This window comes from Nymphalis io, chromosome 18 (genome assembly GCF_905147045.1).
Source record: "Nymphalis io chromosome 18, ilAglIoxx1.1, whole genome shotgun sequence".
Classification (NCBI taxonomy): Eukaryota; Metazoa; Arthropoda; class Insecta; order Lepidoptera; family Nymphalidae; genus Nymphalis; species Nymphalis io.
Window position 1 is genome coordinate 7070644 of NC_065905.1, and position 23098 is coordinate 7093741.

Sequence of the window (23098 nt, forward strand, 5' to 3'; positions counted from 1 at the left end):
GAAACACTAATTTGTCTCTTTTTGACATTATTGATTTTAAATTCGAAAGAAGAAGACAAGATCATCTTTATAAAAATGTAAAAATGCAAACGATGTTTTTAAATTTATATCAGCATATTTAAAAATAAAGTAATTTTTTCCTCTTCTTTTATTAACTGATAAACTTAGTAATCATAAAACTTGTAATGAAAATATCATTAAAATTTTTTTATTATCTCGCTCTACGAGTATATACATTCATTAAAACCTCCTTAACTTTAGCTTCAAATCCAAACATTGTAGTTACTTTTTGTTAATGAAGATATTCTTAATAAAGCTATGTATATAGTTTTATTTTTATTTTATATCCCCTCACAATTTGCTTCATGCAGTATATTAAATATAGCGAAGGAAATACCAGAAACATTGTCCTTCCTCTGTCATTCAACACATTACGAATCAATATTAAAGCTAAAGTTGGCTAAATTTTTCAAGTATGCTAATATGTGGTCGTTGAACGCAAAAACACGGATCGTCCTGCTTAGATAAATATATGGAGATGATATTACGCCCGTATTTTATTTAAAAAAAAGTGGTTATTGTATATTCATTATCTAACATTCAAAATTAATATCTTAAAACAGAATTGATATAGTAAGGTAATTTTCTGTGAACAAAATTTTCATTGTTATTGTGATAAAAATCTAATTAAATTTAAGCCACATGGAGGACAAAATCAAATATGACAACGTTTTTTTTATGACAGGTCTCAACATAGACAAATTTTTAAGTAATTGTTGTGCGTAGCTATCGTATCTATAAGTGTACTATCCCTCAAAGTATAAACAAAATACTTTTTCACGCAAAAACACACCAATCTATTTCCAACTCTCCTTACACGAACTCAGTTAGACAAACGACATTGCACTTGACATCACAAACTTGTTTCGTATCAGCTCCGCTCAGTCCTCGGGGTCAGTATCCTGGAGGCTGTAGTAACGCTGCGCGCGCGCTGTCGACGCACGTGTTATCTGCGCGTGCCATTCCAAGTGCTACTCATTTAATGGTAAGTTGATATTCGAAGTTTTATTTAGGTATTTCTGTGTAATTGTTTTCAAATATTATTTTTGTTTTAAGAATTCTTAAAAAGCTTCCCATTCATTTTACTAATTAATTAAACAATTTAATAGCTGTTATTTGATTTAATTGCGACTTTTGTGCGCGATTGCATTGGACATGTAGCTTTTTGACTTGTTAATCCTTGCATTTCCTGACATAAAACGCAAAGGATATTCATTTATATTCATGCACATATCTATTCTGCATTGAATTTGCACAAAATGATAATTTATAATTTGACTTTCTTGTACAAAGTTATTTAAAATAAAATTTCATGTGTTTGTACTGTACTATATTAAATTAATTGTACAAATTAAATAAAATCATTGCACTTACTATTTAATAACGTAATAATTCAAACAAATGTTCATATTTTAAGTGCGATTGAAACGTTTAAGGTAAGTTAAAAATATCTACAAAGTCTTATTATCGGATATATATCTTTTTGAAACAAGATTTTTGATTCTTTTCATTTTATCAATAGCTTAGAAAAACAGAAAATAAAATTCGCCCATTATATCGCAACGCAACAAAATAAAAATGAACACATATTTTATGATCGCGTTGAACTTTTAAAGACATTTGACAGTGAGAATGACTAAAAAATTTTTAAAAATATCTTTATCTGCCAGTGCGATTGAAACGTTTACTGATACTTAATTAATATATGTTCCTTAATGAGAAATTGATGTTTTATTAAGAGCTTCTAACATATTAAAGAACATATTACGACATTATAACCGTATAATACTTCAGTTGGATTATATATAATACAAAAATCGTTATTGTACGCTATTGTACATTGTTTTTGAAGTACGACACAGAAAATGAAAATTAGTTGACAAACAGAGAAAAGTTCTCTTGAATGATACAATAATTTTATCTGTTGCTTAAATATACCGTGTTTTTATAATCTCCAAACTGATTAATTTTATCAATTCAAAAATAACTAAATATAAAATCTTGCTTAAAGATATGACTAGTTGGACGAATAATTTTACCGTCCGTGTCTGTTTGAATTAAATCTTTATCTTATTTAAGGTACGGCTTTATTACGGTATAACTAGCTTATTAGGCAAAATCGTGGTCCCGAGTATCCTGATCGGGCCTTTTAAAAGTGTCAGTTTACAAGTCCTCAATAGCAGATCTAAGTTTGGAAGTCAGTGTTATAACGCCCGTGCCTCGGAAAGCACGTAAAGGCGTTCATACGAGTAATTAGTTTCAATCGATGCAAAATCGATTTTTATATAATCTCACTTATAATTCTAGGTTGTACGGGATTTGAACAGCTCTTTCGCATAAAAAGTTCTATTGCTATTCTTAGATTAATAAAATTGAAGTGTCCATCTGTGATTTCAAAATAACTGCCTCTTTTAAAGGTACATTGGTTATTTGTAAATTACCAAAACAATCATTTTTTTTATTTTTGTCTGTCTGTCTGTTTGTCCAGGCTAATCTCAGAAACAGCCAAAAATTACAAATTTAAATAATTAAATAATCATTAGAAGTATTTCGAGGTTCCGTTTAGTCTTTGTTTCATTTACATCGGTTGTGTCTATTAAAAGTTATAAAAACGTACGTGTTTTTAATGTTATATTTACACATATATAATGACTTTTTCTGACTGATTTATTAACGCAGAGCCTAAATCAGAAGGGTTAGAATCTTAAAGTTTTGGCAGTTGATACATTTTGTGATGTAAACACCCACTAAGGAAGGATTTCTGCAAATTCCACCCCTAAAGGGTAAAAATAAGGGATGAACGATTGTATGGAAACCCGTCATTTTTAAAGTTAGAAGGCATGAAATTTCATATACAAGCTTCTGGTTATAAATAAATAAAAATGTATTTCAGACTTTTTGAAAAATTAATCCCTAAGAGGGTAAAATAGGGGTTGAAAGTTTGTTAGGTGATTTCATCATTTTTGACGTAAGAAGAATGATATTTAATATTAAAGCTTCTGACAAAAAATGCATACGTATTTCGTCGTTTATAGAAATTCAAACCCAAATGGGAGAAATGGGATGAAAACAATAATATAAACAAAATAGTCCGATCTGCTTGAAATTTACAGTTTGTGTTTCTTGATTGAATTGATTCAAAGTTTTCAGAAATTCCACGGATGGCAATTTTTTTAATTTGTTTTTAAGTGTAAGAACGGTCGTATGTACATATTCGCTAAAAAACTTCATTCACATACTTCTGGGTGCAAATAAGGAAATGCAAAATACACAATGTCTTAATATCAATATCTCCGGCAGGGATTTGCAAGTTATACTTTTTTTAAACATGTCTCTATGTTATTGAAGTTTGTATAAAGAAAACGTATTCCATTATTGCCATGTGCACCGCTCTCGAAGCTTTACCCCAACATGACCCTCAATTCCTATAGATTTATTTTATGATGTGCTCGAGGAGAGATAGTTTTCATTCCATGAGAATATATCATTCGAATTTGAAAGTATATAGTTCCCTCTTGAAGCGTGCTGCCCCATGACAATCAAAAGTCGCATTGCCATTGATTTTAGTGAGAACAGTTATCACATGGACAGTTTTTATGTTGCATGCTCCAAAGTAAGATCTGCGAGTAACTTAGCAATTTTAGCCCCAAAAGTAAATACCGCAAACGTCGTTTTTTATGTAAATAATATGTATGTATATTCATAGTCAGCGATTCTGATATTAACCATTACTACATCGCTAATGCGCCACCAATCTTGGGAACGAAGATGTTATGTCTTTTGTGCTTGTAGTTACACTGTCTTACTTATTCATCCTTCAAACCTTCAATTCGATCGCAACCATACTAAGTATTGTTGTTTACTTACTAATTACTTTAGCCCTACCACCGTTTACAAAGAGGTGCTTCGATTAGTAAATATAAATAAAGTTTTCAGTGAGTTGAATAGTTTCGTTTAACTTGAGATTGATAGAATAAAAAACAAAAATGGTATGCTTGCTCATTTACAATATTAACTGTATCCAACGGCGTGGATAGATGCCGGGGTATTTAAGCAACAGAATCGTAGATCGGAATGTTTGTATAAATTTTTTTTCAAGCTATTTAAGTCACTATAAAATATATTAAGTGAAACTACAGGGATTCATAGTAAGTTCATCGATGATTATTAAAAGATTATTAATCAATCTAAAAATAAAAAACCCCATAACTTTACTTTTTTCTAACCAATGACAATGAAATGACATTTCATGCTTCTTTCTTAAATCACAGACTTCTAAACAATATTTTAACAATATTTATAAAGGATAAAAGATTGTTTAGAAGTATATTCACTTACCTTATACTTGAGCGTGAGCGAAGCCGCGAGCAACAGCTAGTATAAAATATATCATGACATATAAACCTATAATATGAAGATATTTAATTTCCAAGCCATTGCCAAAATTTTGATATTAAGTTTTAATAATATTAAAGCTTCTTGATTCTAAATTTATATCTGTTTTTGCATTTTGACCTCAAAAACAGATCAGAACAAAGTATTGATTGTAACGCGTTATTTATTTAAAAATCCTCACGCGAAAATCGCTAACACGAAGCAAACGGTTCACTGACCTTTGAACGTCAAATAGCAGCGCTTAGCTTATTCATTTGTTAATTGATGTAATTACTAAAGCTACATTATACATATTACAACCCTAGTTTTACGTAAATTATTATAATTATATAACATATGACAGGACACCGTATCATATGTTCAAGGTAATGACGTATAATTCGCTTAAACGGTACTAATTCTAAGCACTCGTAGGTTTGCGCGTCTTTTTGCTCAATTTTTGCTTCTAAGCTAATAAGCCAGTTTTTGCTCAGCTAACTAATGAAATTTATGTATGCTGTCATGTTTATTTTCTTAAGCTATATAATTAGTTTAAACGATGAAACGTATTTGTGTTACTATTCCAAGCTCGCGCTAGCTATAAACATTGTATGTTTACACGGTAGCTATTTAATTTTTATTTGTATATTATATTTAGTTGTCCTATTTTATCATAGCTTAACAATTTTGAACATCGTGAGGAAACCTGCATGTGTCTATTTTCATTGAAATTCTGTCACATGTGTATTCTACCAACCCGCATTGGAGCAGCGTGGTGGAATAAGCTCCAAACCTTCTCCTCAAAAGGGAGAGGAGGCCTTAGCCCAGCAGTGGGACATTAACTGGCTGTTACTGTTAACAATTTTATACAACAATTAAGCTTTTTAATGAAATGACTTATGCTATACTATGTGCATAAGTTTTATAAATAAATTATTAAAAATTTCCAAAATCATTTTTGACAAACGATCTATTTTTATTTCGTAAATCAAAATAAAATTAAAATTAAAAAATTAAAGTTAAAAGGCCCTCCAAGATGAACATCCTTTACCAATACAACCTTCTCAACCTTCCTTTCTCCCTGTAGACTCCATAACGCCTCTACATATTTCAAAAGATGCTATCCATTTTGGGATTTATTCTTTCTCGAATGGTTCTGCTGGAAGCTTGAACGGTCTTACTCCACAGCACCTTAAAGACATTTTAAGTCCCTCAGTTCTTAATGAAGACAAGGAAAAATTATTTCGGGAATTAACAAATTTAGTTAACTTAATGCTCTCTGGTCGAGTTCCAGAAACAATCACACCAGTCCTTTATGGTGCAAATTTAGTGGCTTTATTAAAAAAGATGGAGGAATACGTCCCATTGCAGTTGGCAGCACCATTCGGCGACTATTAAAAATAAATTCATGCCTCCACAACTAGGTTTTGGTATACAGGGAGGATGTGAAGCGGCAGTCCATTCTGCTAGAACATTTTTAAGTGAATCCGAAAGTTATGAAATTTTCGTCAAAATTGATGCTCGGAATGCGTTCGGTTGATTGGGGAGATATGTTAAAAGAAATTCAAAAATAAATTTCATAAATATTCGACTATATGTGGCAATGTTATGGATCTCCCACAAAATTGTTAGCAAGGTGACCCACTTGGCCCCGCCATATTTAGTTTGGTTATATATCCAATAATTTCATTATTAAATTCAAAATTTAATTTATGGTACCTCAATGATGGCTCTTTGGGAGGAGATGTAACAACAGTCATTAGCGACTTTAAAGATATTTTAAAAAAATTTGAAAGCATAGGGCTTAATTTAAATTGCAGTAAATGTGAAGATTATTTTTCAGAACCTATTTCTCTTTCACAAGAAAATAAAAATAAAATTTTAAGTGATTTAAACCTTTTAATCCCGAATATTATTACGGTGCCTAAGCATTCTTTAACTTTACTAGGCGCTCTAATATTTGATGATGCATTTCTTCCCTTAATAAATTCAAAATTAGAAAAGCTTAACCTCATTTCAAGCGTTTATTAGACACTAAGCCACACATAGCCATTTTCATTCTTCGGACATGTTTATTTATTTAAACATATTTATTAGTTGATGTATTTATTACGCAGCAGCCCCTTTTGTAAATTTCCTTCTATTACAGCCGCTATTAGCCTTACTTAAAGACACCGTAGCCAAAATTCTAAATTTACAATTCGATACACGTTCTTAGACACAAGCAACTCTGGCTTTGGTATACGGTCTACGTCATCTTTGACGCTCCCAGTTTTCTTGGCCTCTGCTAATGGTTCTATCACTCTCGTCAGTCGGATATTAAGGTTTCCAAGTTCGACTGATATTGTAGTGAAGGATTTTGCTGAGGCTAAGACAGCTTGGAGTGTTTCTTGTCCTGATGAAGTATTTCCCTCAGATATAGCTTGTCAGAAGCACTGGGATTCACCCCGTATTAAACTTACACACAATTTGCTCCTGTTCTAGTGTACTTCAGATACAGACCGTGCAAGACTGCTAGCTGTATCTGAAACAGAGTCAGGCCACTGGCTTCAGGCTCTCCCTTCTAAAAATCTAAGGACAGTATTGATCGGGCAACGATACGCATCGCCGTATGCCTCCGCTTAGGTTTAAAGGTGTGCGAGCCTCATACATGTCCCTGTGGTACCCGGGTGGATCATTTCGGATGCCATAGACTTAGCTGCCGCAAAAGAGTTGGCCGTGCATATCGCCATGGCTCTCTTAATGACATACTTTGTCGGGCTTTTGCCACAGCGTCGATTCCAGCTACTTTGGAAACGAATGGTTTATGCAGAGATGATGGCAAGAGTCTCCTCTCCATCTTATCTCCACCCGATGGAGCAACATTAGTGCCATGGTCGATGGGACGTGTTCTTGTGTGGGATGCAACTTGCGTTGATACGCTGGCAGTATCTCATATCAAGAATACGTCTCGTAAAGCCGGTACTCAAGCGACGCAAATATTCACTTTTATCCAATGGATATGAATTTGTGGGGCTGGGTTTTGAAACATTGGGTCGTCAGATACAAAAAAAATCATAAAAGATATTTCTAAGAAACTGGTCCACACTTCTGGTGACCCAAGAGCTGGCGCTTATTTAGCCCAAAGGCCGAGTGTAGCGGCGCAGAGAGGCAATAGTGTCAGCGCATATTGGCTGAATAGGTAGACTAGATTTTATTCTAAGCGATATTTTTAAAAATAAATATTAATAGTGCATTAAAAAAAATTATTTTTTACCAAAAATAGACAAAAAGGTGAAAATTATATATATTTTTAAAAAAATCTTAATTCAGTTAGATTCCACATTTATTTTAAGCTTTGCCTATTAATAAATTTGAACCTCACGTTAAAAAAACTTTGATAAATAAGGTATATTCAATCAACAGCCAATCGTTGTCCACTGCTGAACATAGGCCTCTCCCAAGGTGCGCCAAAGCTCCCTGTCCTCCGCCTTCCGCATCCAGTTGGTGCCCGCCACCTTCTTAAGGTCGTCGGTCCACCTGGCTGGAGGGCGCCCTACGCTGCGCTTGCCGATTCGCGGTCTCCACTCTAGGACTCGTCTGCTCCAACGGCCATCGGTCCTACGACATACGTGACCAGCCCACTGCCACTTGAGCCTGCTAATTTTGCAAGCTATGTCGGTGACTCCGGTTCTTTTCCGGATAATCTCATTTCTGATCTTATCCTTCAAAGATACTCCGAGCTTAGCTCGCTCCATAGCACGCTGAGCGACTTTAAATTTGTGGACTAGTCCCGCAGTTAGTGTCCACGTTTCGGCACCGTATGTCATGGCAGGTAAGACGCATTGGTTGAAGACTTTCGTCTTCAAACATTGCGGTATAGACGACTTGAGGACTTGACGAAGGTTGCCAAATGCTGCCCATCCCAAGCGAATTCTTCGATCGGCTTCCTTCTCGAAGTTGTTCCTACCGACTTGTATTATCTGTCCTAGGTAGGTATATTCACTAACAACTTCGAGAGGTTTCCCCTCGACGTATATCGGTCCCGGCACGACATGCCTATTGAACATGACCTTGGTCTTGTCCAAGTTCATACCGAGACCGACACACCGGGAAGACTCGCCTAGGCTACGCAGCATTTCGGTGAGTTGTTCCAGCGACTCTGCTATGATGACGATATCGTCGGCAAATCGAAGGTGTGAGATGTACTCGCCGTTTACATTGACTCCATACCTAGTCCAATCCAGCGTTTTGAAAACGTCTTCCAACGCGTTGGTGAACAGTTTCGGGGATATTACATCCCCCTGTCTCACCCCTCTGCGCAGTTGGATCGCCTTCGTCTTACAGTCCTGGATGTGGACAGTCATTGTAGCGGCGTTGTACAGACATCTCAGTACCTCGATATATCTCCAATCGATATGACATCTCTGCAATGAGTCGAGCACTGCCCAGGTTTCGATGGAGTCGAAGGCTTTCTCGTAGTCCACAAATGCCATACACAGCGGCTGATTGTACTCTTCGGTCTTCTGCACAATCTGCCGAACAGTATGGATGTGGTCCACGGTGCTGTAGCCTGATCGAAAGCCGGCTTGCTCTGGGGGCTGGAACTCGTCAAGTCGTCTGGCGAGACGGTTCGTGACGACTCTTGAGAACAGCTTATACACGTGACTCAGGAGGGAGATTGGTCTGTAGTTTTTCAAGAGGGTTTTATCACCTTTCTTGAAAAACAGTACCAACTCACTCCCGCTCCACGTTTCCGGGGTCTTGCCATGTTGGATGACGGAATTAAAGAGGCTTGCTAGCTCTTTCAGGACCGGGGTCCCGCCTGCCTTAAGCAACTCTGTTGTGATTCCGTCATCTCCCGGAGCTTTGTTGTTTTTAAGCTGTTCTAGAGCCGCCCTAATCTCTCCTTGGTCAACGACCGGGAGCTCCTCGGAGTAATGGCGCATAAGAGGGGCGCGCTGGTCATCAATACTGATTCCCACGGGTTTATCCGATCTTGAAGAGAACAACTGCCCATAAAACCTCTCTACTTCTCCGATAATCTCAGGCCTAGAGGTAACGACCCCACCATTTTCAGTTTTAAGTTTTGTCAGACGCGGCCTCCCAAACTTGCGAGCGAACACTTTCGATCCCCGATTTTGCTCAATCGCAGCCTTGATGGCACGGGTATTGGAGCGTCGGAGATCGCGTCGCGTCAGCGTTTTTATTGTTCGGTTTAAGGCCTTATCTGACAAAAACGATGATAGTTCTCGTCGTTTTCTCATGAGCTCGAGTGTCTCAGCAGAGAGTTTTGGTGCGTTGTCTCTTCTCTGTGGCGGAAAACAATTGCGGGATGTGTTTTGCAGTATTTTGACCAGCGTGTCGGTTCTCTCATCAATGCTGCTTATGGTTTCCAACGCGGTGAATTGATTTTGAAGTTCCATTTGGAACTTTTCGGAGCCTTGAGCAGCTTGGAGCATGGTAGGTCGGAGAGTAGACCTCATCATTCTCGATCTTTCGGCTTTTAAGTTGATATTTAGAGTGCCTCGAACCAAGCGGTGATCACTTCCGGTATTAAGCCTGTTGATCACTGAAACATCTCTAAATATGTGCCTTTTATTCGAAATGATAAAGTCTATCTCGTTCCTTGTCACGTTATCGGGGCTTCACCAGGTCCACCTCCTCTGAGGCTTCTTTTGAAAGAAAGAATTCATCAAAAAAAGCCCCTGCGCTTCGAGATAGTTTACCAGCATTTGCCCCCTGTGATTTCTGCAGCCCAAGCCGTAAGGTCCGACTTTCGATTCACCGCTATCTTGTACTCCCACTTTAGCATTAAAGTCTCCCATAACAACATTGTAGTGGGCCCTCGAGGTGTCGTTGAGGGCCTTTGCGATGTCCTCGTACATCGCTTCGACCACATCATCAGAGTATGTCGAAGTTGGCGCATATACCTGTACAACCTTCAGGGAGTACCTGTCGGAAAGTTTTAGGACAAGGTACGCTACCCGGTTCGACACACTACTGATTTCCACAATGCTGCTAATGAGATCCTTTTTGACTAGAAAACCGACACCACCCTGGGAGAGGTTATCACCTTCGCGGAAGTAGAGTAAGTTACCGGACTCTAGAGTTATCGTGTCCTCCCCCTGTCTTCGGACTTCAGATAACCCCAGTATATGCCAGTTTATATGACTTAACTCTACTTCTAATTCGGCGAGGTGATGGTCCAGCCTCATCGAGCGTCCATTATACGTTGCCATTTTCAGTCGCTTTATACGGTAGCCTGCCGTGAACCGGTGATTCTTAGCACCCCCTGCCCTGCCGATACCGCGACCGCTACCTTGGTTTTTTTTTTTTTTTTTTTTTTTTTTTTTTTTTTTTTTTTTTTTTTTTTTTTTTTTTTTTTTTTTTTTTTTTTATAGTAAAGGAAGGCGGACGAGCATATGGGCCACCTGATGGTAAGTGGTCACCAACGCTCTTAGACATTGGCATTGTAAGAAATGTCAACCATCGCTTACATATCCAATGCGCCACCAACCTTGGGAACTAAGATTTAATGTCCCTTGTGCCTGTAATTACACTGGCTCACTCACCCTTCAAACCGGAACACAACAATATCAAGTATTGCTGTTTTGCGGTAGAATATCTGATGAGTGGGTGGTACCTACCCAGACGAGCTTGCACAAAGCCCTACCACCAGTGGTCGGGCCTAGCGGGCTTGCCGGTAACTGGGGGCCTTTTTTTGGGCGCATCTGCCATTTAGGGAGGGGTTTGCCCATACTCGCCGCGCTGGGCAGGCGTGTTGGCGAGCGCAGTAGGGGGTAAGATGTTTATGGGAGGGGGGACGCTGCTGCCCATCCCCCCTTTTCCCCGTCCCTCAGTCGCCTCTTACGACACCCACGGGATGAGATTGGGGGAGTACTATTCTAAGCCGGTACTCCACGGCAAATAAGGTATATTACTTAACATAAAATTATATAGATGATATAAATAGGATATGTATAAATTTAATCGTATTTTATGGACAGTGTAATTAAAAAGATGAAAAAGAGACTACTGAGGTTCTTGCCAATTGTTCTCGGTAGAATCTACACTCCTATCTTTACATATAGCGGTATCTTTAGTTCTATACATGACCGCGTGTAAAGTGCCCTTATAAGCATATTTGAATAAAAAAATATTTGATTTGATTTTTTTATTCCGTAACAAGCATATTAATCTTAAGGTTTTTTATCGTAAACAATTACATTTATTTTATTGGTTTTAGAGTTTAAATTATATCAATCAATCTAAATGACGTCGGTTAATTATTTTGTAACTAATTTGAAATCTATAATAAAAAAAATATTACTACATTTTTACCAAATGTTAATTCTATAGTTGCTGATGTACAGAAATGTGTGTATCGAAAACGCATCGGTTATTTGGGCAATATAGCTAAAGGTGATCAAAATGTTATGGCGAAAAAATAGTTTCGAACGACGAAATTAAAAATCGGAAAGCGTTTTGTCTAAAAATATAAGCTCTATTTAATGACATCGACAATATTAAACAGACAGATTTAACTGTGCTCGGTGGTTTTAAGCCTTAATACGCTACTAAATTGCAATTCAATATGTATGTATATGATCCCTTGGAGGCCTTAGCCTAGCAGTGGGACATTAACAGTCTGTCACTGTATGCGCTTTACATTATTTGTAAATGTATATCATCATTCACTTATAAAAACTCTCAGGGTAACTTTATTCAAATCACTTCTACCGGAATCGTAAGGCATCTATTAATCTAATGTCACAATACGCTTCTATTCGTGCGTGAATACAGCACATAACAAACACGTATATCGAATATTATTATCTCGTAATAATATCAATTGTCCTTGAAAATATTATTATAATTCGTTTACCATTAATCCGTACATTTGTTATCGATATAATATTTATTTGCCACGATCGAGAACGCCTTGTTTTATCTCGATTTTCCCTTCTAATTTATAAATGTTCCTTGTCTAATAAGGTTGAGTCGACTTTGTTATAGATATTTAGTACAGTCGCTCCCATTTCAAGGGCCAAGTAACGGTCTAGCTTAAGTCTATATCTAGAATGTATTCCGATGGATTTGTAACTTGTAAGTTCAACAAAACCAGGTTAGTGTTAACGGATGACAAGTAAGGAAATGAAGACTGGCTTAATAGATTTGTTTAATTTGTAGTTCGTGTTTTAGTTTTATCAATTTGACGATAAGTGTTACCAAATGCAACCTTAAAGTTATAACTAATAAGAAGGTTTACTTCTGTTAATTTAAAATATTCTTTCTAAATATGTTTATTAGCAAATAGGCCTCCTGAAGGTAAATATTAGATAAATCCATAGATATTGTTATTGTAAAAAACATCTTTTACATCGCCACTGCACCATCAATCTTGTCGGATCACAACAATACTAAGTACTGCTGTTTTGCAGTAGAATATATGACTGGATGGTACCTATTCAAATCTAAACCGATTTGAATAGGTACCATTAAGCCCTGCCATAAAATATCTAAACATATAATAAAGCGAAGTCTGTACATTGGATAAAGTTATCAATAAACGAGTATAGGCAATAAAAAGAGTAACAGAACACGAAAATGTATTCTTTTTTTGATATATCGTAATAGAACAGACTATCGCGCGGACGAAGTCGCGAGCACCAGTTAGTTGGTAATAATAATCAGCCAATAAATATTGGAAAAAAAGCCAAGAGTGGTAAGATTGCGTGAATCTTAACCGATGACCGTGGGTTCAAATCCGGCCAAGCACCACTGAATTTTCATGTGCTTAATTTGTTATTATAATTCATCTCGTGCTTTACGGTTAAGGAAAACATCGTGAGGAAACCTGCATGTATCGAATTTCACTGAAATTCTGCTACATGTTTATTCTACCGACCCGCATTGGAGTAGTGTTGTGGAATAAGCTCCAAACCTTCTCCTCAAAAAGGGAGAGGAGGCCTTAGCCCAGCAGTGGGACATTCACAGACTGTTACTGTTTACTGTTACTGTAAATATTGGAAAATCCATTTATATTTATATTATTATAAAGAATAATATATATATATATAAGTGTTATTATAATCCGTCTCCACATATTGCGATAATAAATGTAAATTTAAAGAAACTATATTTCTATAAATAAACTCCCACTAATATTGATACCGAAACATGGAACTGGCTTCTGTTTTCGTTGGCTATGACGAATAACGTGCTCAGGTGTATACGATTCTGTAAATTTCGGTCATAAACCAAACTGACGTAATATTCGCGATAAAGTTTGCATACATCTACGGTAATAATTCGTATTGCCTTTTACAAGCGATTTTGTTTATGAAATAGGGGATGTCAGGAAGATAGATAGATGTTACTTGAATATCTGAGGTAACATTACAAAAGTATGTAATAAAATTGTACACAGTGAGGCGATTATGTATTTTAGATATATATATAGTATAATATAAAATAAAGTTCTAGACTTTTAAGTTAAGGAAATATTCAGATAACAAGTTAAAAGGAACTATAAAGCAAGCTTTAGTTTAGTCAAAGCACAAAAATGAATCACATTATAATGTACCTCGTTGTATTTTCGCGAAGAACATAACTCCCTCATTAGTCTAACGGCTATTGTTTGTAAAGCTTATTCCGAGGTCCTGGGTTCAAACCCTTAGTCATGCTTATTAAATTGAAAAAATTAAACAAGAGAAATATAAAATAATGTAAAATAATGAATGTTATCAAAACGTAAAAATTGTTCCCGAATTAGTCGCTAACTTGAATCTATAAAATCAAATCAATAACAATTAATAACCTCTGCTATAATTATTTCATTTTCTAAATTAATTTACATTAATTATATATAACAGAGTATATACATAAATATATTATATTTATAAAAATCGAAATCAAAATATTCTTTATTCAAGTAGTCTCATAAAATTACTTTTGCGTCATATATATTGAACTAAATATAAAGCTACCACCGGTTCGGAATAAAGTATATAGACAAAAGCTCGCAAGAAACTTAATAGTTACTCTTCCAATTTACATACGTATTCAATAATTATGTATTGTAATTAGGTACGATTTTTGTCCTCATAGAATTAATTTATATTTTAAAATATTTGTTTCAGAACGCAACGATGTTCCGACGAGTATTATTATTTACAATATTTCTGCATGTTACAAGAAATGCATTGGTAAGTGAAACGTTACAGTAAATAGCGTAATTTGTTACACAATATTTGAGAATTAAAAAAACACAAACGTGATTTAAATATAATCACAACGAAGCTGTCTCTAGAATGGATAAAAATGCTAGCAGCATTTCCCCGTTGGTTCGCTATAATGATTCTCTGAGGTAAAAACTGCTGGTTGCTGGTCTCCAGACCAGCCACAAAGAAAAAGAGAGCTTGTTTTTTTTTTAAATGTTAACTTTCTGTTCATTGCTTCGTCAGATAAGGTTCCGAGTGTTCATAGATGTCTAAAAATATATTTACTTATTTAATATTATAATTTTGTTATACATTGAAATATGTCGTATGTAAAAGATGGCCTTAATAATAAAATTACACACAAAGATACAATTATAACAGCTGCATATATATAACAACAAAAATAATAATATATAATAAGTAAATGATTTTATATGTTTTAATTATTATCTTTCTTTCTCTCTCCCTTTTTCAATTTGTAATTTTTTATAATATCTTAATTTTTAATAATATGACGAGCTGGTTGGCGTAGTTGGTAGATACTTGCCTTTCACGCCGAAGGTTGTGGGTTCGATTCCCACCCAGGACAGACATTTGTGTGCATGAACATGTCTGTTTGTCCTGAGTTGGGTGTAATTATCTATATAAGTATGTATTTACAAAAGAAAAGTAGTATATGTAGTATATCAGTTGTCTGGTTTCCATAGCACAAGCTTTGTATAAGCTTAATTTGGGATCAGATGGCCGTGTGTGAAAAATGTCCCAGGATATTATTATTATTATTATTATCCTTAAATTCATAATGCTATTTGCAGTCACGGCATACGAACCCGTCTTACCTCCGAGATGTGCTAATAGATATTATGCGATCTATTACTATAATAAATCTCAAATAAAAAAAGATTTAGATAAAAAATACGAAAGCTATTCATTAATTTTTATTGTTCATTTAATTATTCTAAAATTTATTGTATTTTTTTCTTACTATGCAAGAAAAGAAAACAACATGAAATGTTTTTTTTCAAAAGTATCCTTTGAAAGCAAAAGTGATTTTCGCAAGATTATTCAAAAGCCCCTATTCCAATGTAGGTCATACGATGATTAAATAATGAATATTCATGAAGATTTCGCTTTAATAACAATGGCACCATCATGTGGTAACCACTTTCCCAATGTCGTAGAAATCATCAATATATTTGACAAAGACAAAACAGTTTTACTACCTTTTTCCCTTAAGTTTGAGAACTTTAAGATTTTCCCTTAAGAAGAGAAATATAGGTCTTTTGTCAAATTGTAATTGATTAGTTATGAATCGATCATAATAATTGTATTAAGTAATTCATGTATGTATTTATTTATTATTAGGAATACAACTTAATGTTTGTCTTACAAGTAAAACGAGAATATATTAATTTATACAGAATAATATAAAGTAAATTATACATCATTATCAATTATATTTCACCCATTTATAAAGTTACGGTATATGGAAGCGGAGTACCCGCTAACACGAGCGAAAATTACTATTTACTCAATTTGAGGTTTCAAATAATGTAATGTAAAAGATTTTGTAAAGTAGATTTTTAAATAAAGTAATCTAAAAAGTAATATATATATATATTGGTAAAATATTTATTATATGTGGACCGAAGGAATTCGAACTTTAACGTCATTACCCTGACATGAGATAGAGCCAATGTATCGCGTGAAGAGTCCCACAAGAAGAGACGTCCCTTTTCGAGGAAAAAACGTCAGCTAATCAATTTCCTATCATCAAAACGATCAATTAGCCTTTAATAAGAGCAGGAACGGCAAAGGTGTCAGTTTTATGTTGCTTAGGATTTACTGGTGGAGTTGGCTATCATAACAAATAATATTTTGTTAGTATATGTAAGCAATAATAAACAATAAGCAGCGTGGTGGAATAAGCTCCAAACCTTCTCCTCAAAAAGAGGAGAGGAGGCCTTTAGCCCAGCAGTGGGACAATCACAGGCTGTTACGGATACGATATGTAAGCAAACATCTGATTCCATGGATGGGCAATCTGACCTACAGGAGAGTTCAGACGCTGAAATTAACGTGCTTTCCGAACAATGAGAATGTTGCCAGTAACCAATCTTTGGGTTGGGCTACTGAGAATTGCTTGACAGCAAAATCTAATCACTTTTTTTTTATCTGGGTTTCGATCGAGATTCTTGAGACCTGTAGCCTTATATATACTGCCTCGTTGGTCTAGTGGCTTGATGTAAGGTCGCAGACTCGGAAGTCTGGGTTCGATTCCCAGGTCGGGCCAATAAAAAGTTATTGGGTTTTTCTGTCAGAAAATTCTCAGTAGCAGCCCGGAATCTATAAGTTGGAAGTGTGTTCACTCCCGTGCCTTGGAAAGCACGTAAAGCCGTTGGTCCTGCGCCAGAACTCTTTCCGGTCGTATCGGATTGCCGTCCCATCGGATTATGAGAGTTAGGAAATAGAGAGTGCACCTGTGTTTGCGCACACACTTGTGCACTATAATATCTCCTGCGTAGTTGGCTAATCTTTCTTAAGATTAGTCACCGTGGCTGAAATCGCTCTGGAGGACATTATAGCCTTATAAGATAATTATTAGAACAAGCACCTACGAGTATACAATATTATTCATATATATTCATGTATATAAGTATCATCATTCATGTGATAAAGGGGTTGCGTGATAACAAAACGCTGGAGTTGACAAAAAAGCGTGTTTTTTATTCATTCGTTTTTTTACCTTAGTGGCCTTGAAAAGGCGTGTTGAGATATCAGGAATATACCGAGTTTCAGGCAACAGTTGTGCTTACTAAGATGTAATGAAAATGTAATTTTACCCTTAACCCATTTTTGATTTCGTGAATTTTTTTTGTTAGGTACGAACTTTGTGATGAAAACTGAAATTCTTGCACATAGCAGTGAATAATTGATTCGACTTTTACTGAAATAAAAAAAAACATTAAAATAAGTTTTTTAAGATTTATTCAATTAAACGAAAAAATAATTGTATTTGAAATCATACGTTTTACGCTAGAAGACTTTACATACATAAAGTCTTCTAGCGTGAAAATGATCATTGTAAAAGAAATATAGTCTTTAACTTTGATGAAACCTGCCTGCCCAGCCTGAATAGTTGATAAAAGTATACAGAATTATTCATTTAAGAATGAAGACTACCTATGGCTACCTAAGATACCTACCTACCTAAGATACCTACTACCTATGATACCTGGTTGATATGAATATTGCAGAATACAGCAATCCACGAGTAGGTGGCCTTTATATCTCAGTGAATCTCGATACAAAATCAATTCACGCGCTACAAAATTTTACCAGTATTAGAAAAAAAAACATTTTCTTTAACAATTTTCAGGTTCAATCAGCCAAACAGCAGGTCCAGCTCTCGGACTCCTATCTCCCTGTCGCCATGCAAGTGATAGCCCACCTTACGGACCAGATGGCTTTCGAGGTGAAAGATGACGTAACACCGCGTCCCCCGAGACCTACGACCAAACCAACCACTCAAAAACCACTGTATGTAACTTCCGATTCCTTTAGCAACGTATAATAATAACAATTTTAATTATACATAATATATAATAATAACAATTATTATTATACATAAGTCAACATAATAATTTAGGAAAATTAAAAATAGTTACTGTATCAATCATGTGTAGAATGGTGGATGAACCAGTCTACCGCTCACCAGTTTTGCCATCACTGCCACTTATTACACACAGTACTTATGTCATAGTTATTGTAAGATATAAAAATGGTTCACTTCATAAAAATGTTATACTTTCTATAATATCGCTAACATTATTGATAAGTAACAGGTCATTAACACCCTTATTGAGAATTCTCCTCCACTGGAGACACCAAATATATGACGGATCGCAGGTTGTATTTCTAAAAAATTGAAAATTAAGTTAATATACTGTACAATTCAATTAATAATACAAAATGGATACTTTTGAGACTTCGATTGAGTAGAAGAGGGTTTTCGCAAATGATATATTGAATTACAGAGACGTTACTACACCCTTCCACAAGCCAGGGTTATACGCACCGACATCACCACCCAAGCCATCAGACAGGGTGAAACCAAAATCACCACACAATTACGTTCTCCTTCCCCTCGAAAACAATGCTCAATATACAATCATAGAACCCCAAGAGAAGAGAACAGAAGAACCACTACTAGCGGCTCATAATGAAGAAGTGAAACCAATATTGGAACCACTGCCCAACGTACCCCATCACCTGTTACCTTATCAGACAGATTTGAAAGTATCAAGTCGTTCTGATGGTTACGACGAAATAAATGAAGAGAACTTGCAATACTTATCACAAAATGTTAGAGACATGCTCAGAATGGCTCATGATCCCGACGATGAAAGGCTTGTTGATGTTTGGGAGGGTTTAAGGGCAAATCCAGCTGAAGTGTCTACTAAAGGAAAGCTGTCATCTTCTAACTTGAGACTACTTCTCTTGTACGATCTTCTGAGCAGAGACGCGAAGAGACAGAAACTATCAGATTACAGTGTAAGTATATATTTTATATTTTAATGTCACTTTGTTGTTGTGCTTTTGGCAAATCCGTCTGGGTAGATAGCACCTACTCATCACTTATTCTAACGCTAAAGCACTACTGAATATGTTGTGTTTGGTTTGAAGAGTGAGCGTAATAAAAGGTACAAGAGACAACGGCTTAATTTGCAAATTTGGTGCTGCATTGGCGATGGATTGGCTGGTTAATATTTCTTGCAACACCAATTTCCATGGGTGGTAGTGACCACTTACGAGGTATTTTATTAGCCAAACCGCTTGCCTGTTATTAATAAATAAAATAAAATAAAAACCTTTAGCGCCAATATAAATATCAATAACAAAATAAGATAACGTTCAATAAAAGTCCCTTAAATTCCACATTAATTAGTATTTCTTGGTATAACCTTTATAACAACAATAAAAAAGTAATTTACTTTTGAATTACTTCAGAGACAATAACTTTATATTTATGAGGACACACATAAAAATGAAAATTTAGTACCAGCACTTCGTTCTGCTTAAAATCAACTTAATCGGTTATTAGAAGTTGCTTAAATTCTTCGATCGACTTTAATTTTGTTGTATACTTCACATTAAAGCTCATGTATAAGCTCCATCCCGAGTTTTAGTTCGGTTGAAGTTATTATTTCTTTTGTTATTGAATTATTTATTCAAGGTTTCTATGTTTTAAATTGCCCACTAGCAAGTCCTCGGGTGTTGCAGATGTCCCTGGGCATTTTCCTTCAGGTGAGCCTCCAGCTCGTTTGCCCCCTCTTACTTAAAAAAATGTAAATATTTTATTTTAATACAAATGAAGCAACCAAAACACCTACAAAAATAAATCTGGTGACAAAAATACACACTTTCAAACTCTTTTAAACTGTTATGTTTATCTTTGTCTATGTTTAATAAATAAATAATATCCTTCATAATGACATTAAACATCTAATAAATATTATTAACTTTATACGAAATCGAGATGTCGAGCCAAAAGTTCACTGGTCTCCATTAAACTCCATTCACTTAATAAAACAGAAACAAGATATTGTCTGTAGATTTTATTTTAAGCAGACTAATGAGTATCGATACAGGGTCTGAAATCAAATTAAACTCAATTTTGTATATAAAGGCTGATTAAACTATGATGCGTGCTCAGAGAACTGTCTGTCTGAGCAATTAGTAGACGGATTTTAATGAAATATAATATGTACTTATTTTATGTTAGGCTGAACGTGATAAACTCAAAAACAAAGAACGGATTTTCATACGGTTTTCCCTGATGGACGGAGTGATTCATGAGGAAGATTTAGGTGTAATCATCATATTCATCAAAGTAAAAATTGTGTTAATTGGCTTAAGTATGATGATAGTTATAGATATCGAAAAATATACACCGATTGGAAACTTTACTGACGTGCGCTGCTGTTTACGCAGATAATTAAATACTATTTGTATTAAGGATCCATATAAAAATATAAATTTTTATATGGATCCTTTTTCTACCCGTGTGAGATCGGGTCAGGTAGTATTAAATAAATCACAGATATATTGCAAGTATGTAACGAATTAGATAGTTCAAGGCCGCAATCAATACATTTTATTGTTGTTTTCTTGGCTCGGTTTATGGGTATTTTAATGGCCAATGATCTCGTTCCGGCTGAAGGTCACAAGGGATTTGCAGAGGCTTATATCTTTTGGATCAATTACTTGAAACAGGATTATCGCGCCAAACTTATATATTTATAAGGAAGGTCATTAAAAATGTAAAAATATGTTTTTTTCTATTGGTTCATTGATCTACGTAAATAATACGTTTATTTTTAATAAACTTGTTTCGTCTCATACATATACAATGATATTACTAATGATACCACCATTAGTAATATAATTTGTTATATATAAATTGTAGATAATAAATATAAATAATTGTATAATTTTAAATGTCACAATCGAAACATATAAATGTATAAATTGTTTCTAAATTCAAATATATTCCAGTGTCTATTATTTTGTATATTGTTTTAATTTAAATTTTATTTTTATTTTATCAAATTGAGCAATTTACATGCAAAAGAAATATTATTCAATATTTAAATGAACAAGCTACCATTGATTAAGAACGTATATTAAAGGGATCTGCTATTAAAAATAATATTATATACTTAGTTTTTTTTGTATCCTACTAGCTACGCGCTCCAGCTTCGCACGGATAAACTAGAGGTCTACATAAAAAGTTTATATTAAAGGAAATCACCAAAGTTCAACAATCATAATCGTATACCGGGATGAAGCTTAGGATTTTAATTTTATCATTATTTCTGTAGGTATTTATCAAAGTACTTTTTTAAAAGACATTTCTAAAACACAATATTTAATACTTTTAAAAAACAAAAAAAACAACGGTTTTTTTTACATGACGTTATTGCCAGACTCTTGAAAATTAAATCGAATAAAATCACTTTTATGAATTTTATTTCAATTCTAAAGAAACATTCAATATGCATAATATATACTGTACATGTCTTGATATATTATATTAATTTATCATACAACTATTATAAATCATGACGATTAGTATTATAGTATTGATCGAATTTTTATTATGTAACTAATATTAGGAAATCGACAAATTCTGAGTGAACAAAACAACAAAAACGTTGTCAAGGGCTATTTGTCGTTTTAGTTGGTTATTATTATTATTTAATGTAAATAATGATTTCTTTTTTGTTTTTTGTTTAATTTTAATTATAAAGTCAAATATTTATTTGTGCATTCAATTTAAAAATGTCATTTTTACTTCCAGTCTGTAAGAGTAGTTTATAAAAAAAACAAACCAAGATATACTTACATATTTAAAATAATAATATAAATAATATTGATTTTTTTTATTACTAGCTACTCCAGGCATTTTTACAGGGGTTAAGCATGCTGCGTGTAGTGTGATATGTCGTAGTTTGATAATATATAGAATTCTTAAAAATCTTAAACGGAATGTATCAATTTCTTGCGCCGGAATATATTACAAAAAAAAAAGAAAATCACGTCATCACCCGTCACAGAAGATGTATATTACTTTTTGGCGCGAAGTGTGGGTGCTTCGAACATACAATTACGTTGTCAAGGACTATTTGTCGTTTTAGTTGATTATTTTATTATTTAATGTAAATAATGATTTTTTTTGTTATTTCTTTAATTTTAATTATATATAAGTCAAATATTTAAGTTAATACACAATATTCAATTTAAAAATGTAATTTTTACTTCCAGTCTGTAAGAGTAGTTTATAAAATTTTTAATTTTCTGACTACATAGTTTTTTTTCGAATCGCCTGGTAGATCGTAAGGGTCGTGCTCTAACAAACTTTCTCCCTTCAAATACTGATTTATTTTCAACGAACGTCTACGTTTTCCAGGGTTTCTCACCAGATGTAATGAAGACCCTCGTAGATTCATCAGACGCCGGAGCCAGGGCTCAACTGAGCATGGCCTTGTCAAAAATGGTGGAACGACACGATTGCGGCCACGAATACGCCAACAATCGGGCCAAGGAAATGGTCGTTGAATTGGCCAAAGATGAATCACTTCTATCATCAGAGTTGAGATATTTACAGCCTCTAGTTTATAGATTCTAAAATATGAAGTCTGAAATGCGCCTTATATAACAATTAAATATAATTATGGTATTTTAATATATGAGGATTTTATTTATCCCCTATCGTTTAAGTATTTTTAATGTTTAATACATTTAGGCTTTTATAGGCTTTTGATGAACATTAATTTATTTAATATTTAACACCTGAACATATATTTATATCAAATTAATATGTATATAATTATTTACATCAGACACTACCGAGGGCTCTGATGAGGACGATAGCCGGGATGGCATTGCATAGTACT

The 23098-nt window shown here is 34.5% G+C and overlaps 1 protein-coding gene across 1 annotated transcript; it reads left to right on the top strand.

Annotated features, from left to right (window-relative positions):
• The first annotated feature begins 967 nt into the window (after nucleotides 1-967).
• On the top strand, nucleotides 968-22846 carry LOC126775228 (uncharacterized). Its single transcript, XM_050497024.1, has 5 exons — nucleotides 968-1045; nucleotides 14559-14624; nucleotides 18019-18179; nucleotides 18677-19193; nucleotides 22612-22846. Exons 1-5 carry the CDS (start codon nucleotides 1043-1045, stop codon nucleotides 22828-22830), a joined length of 966 nt encoding a protein of 321 aa, XP_050352981.1. The 5' UTR covers nucleotides 968-1042; the 3' UTR covers nucleotides 22831-22846.
• The last annotated feature ends 252 nt before the right edge of the window (nucleotides 22847-23098 follow it).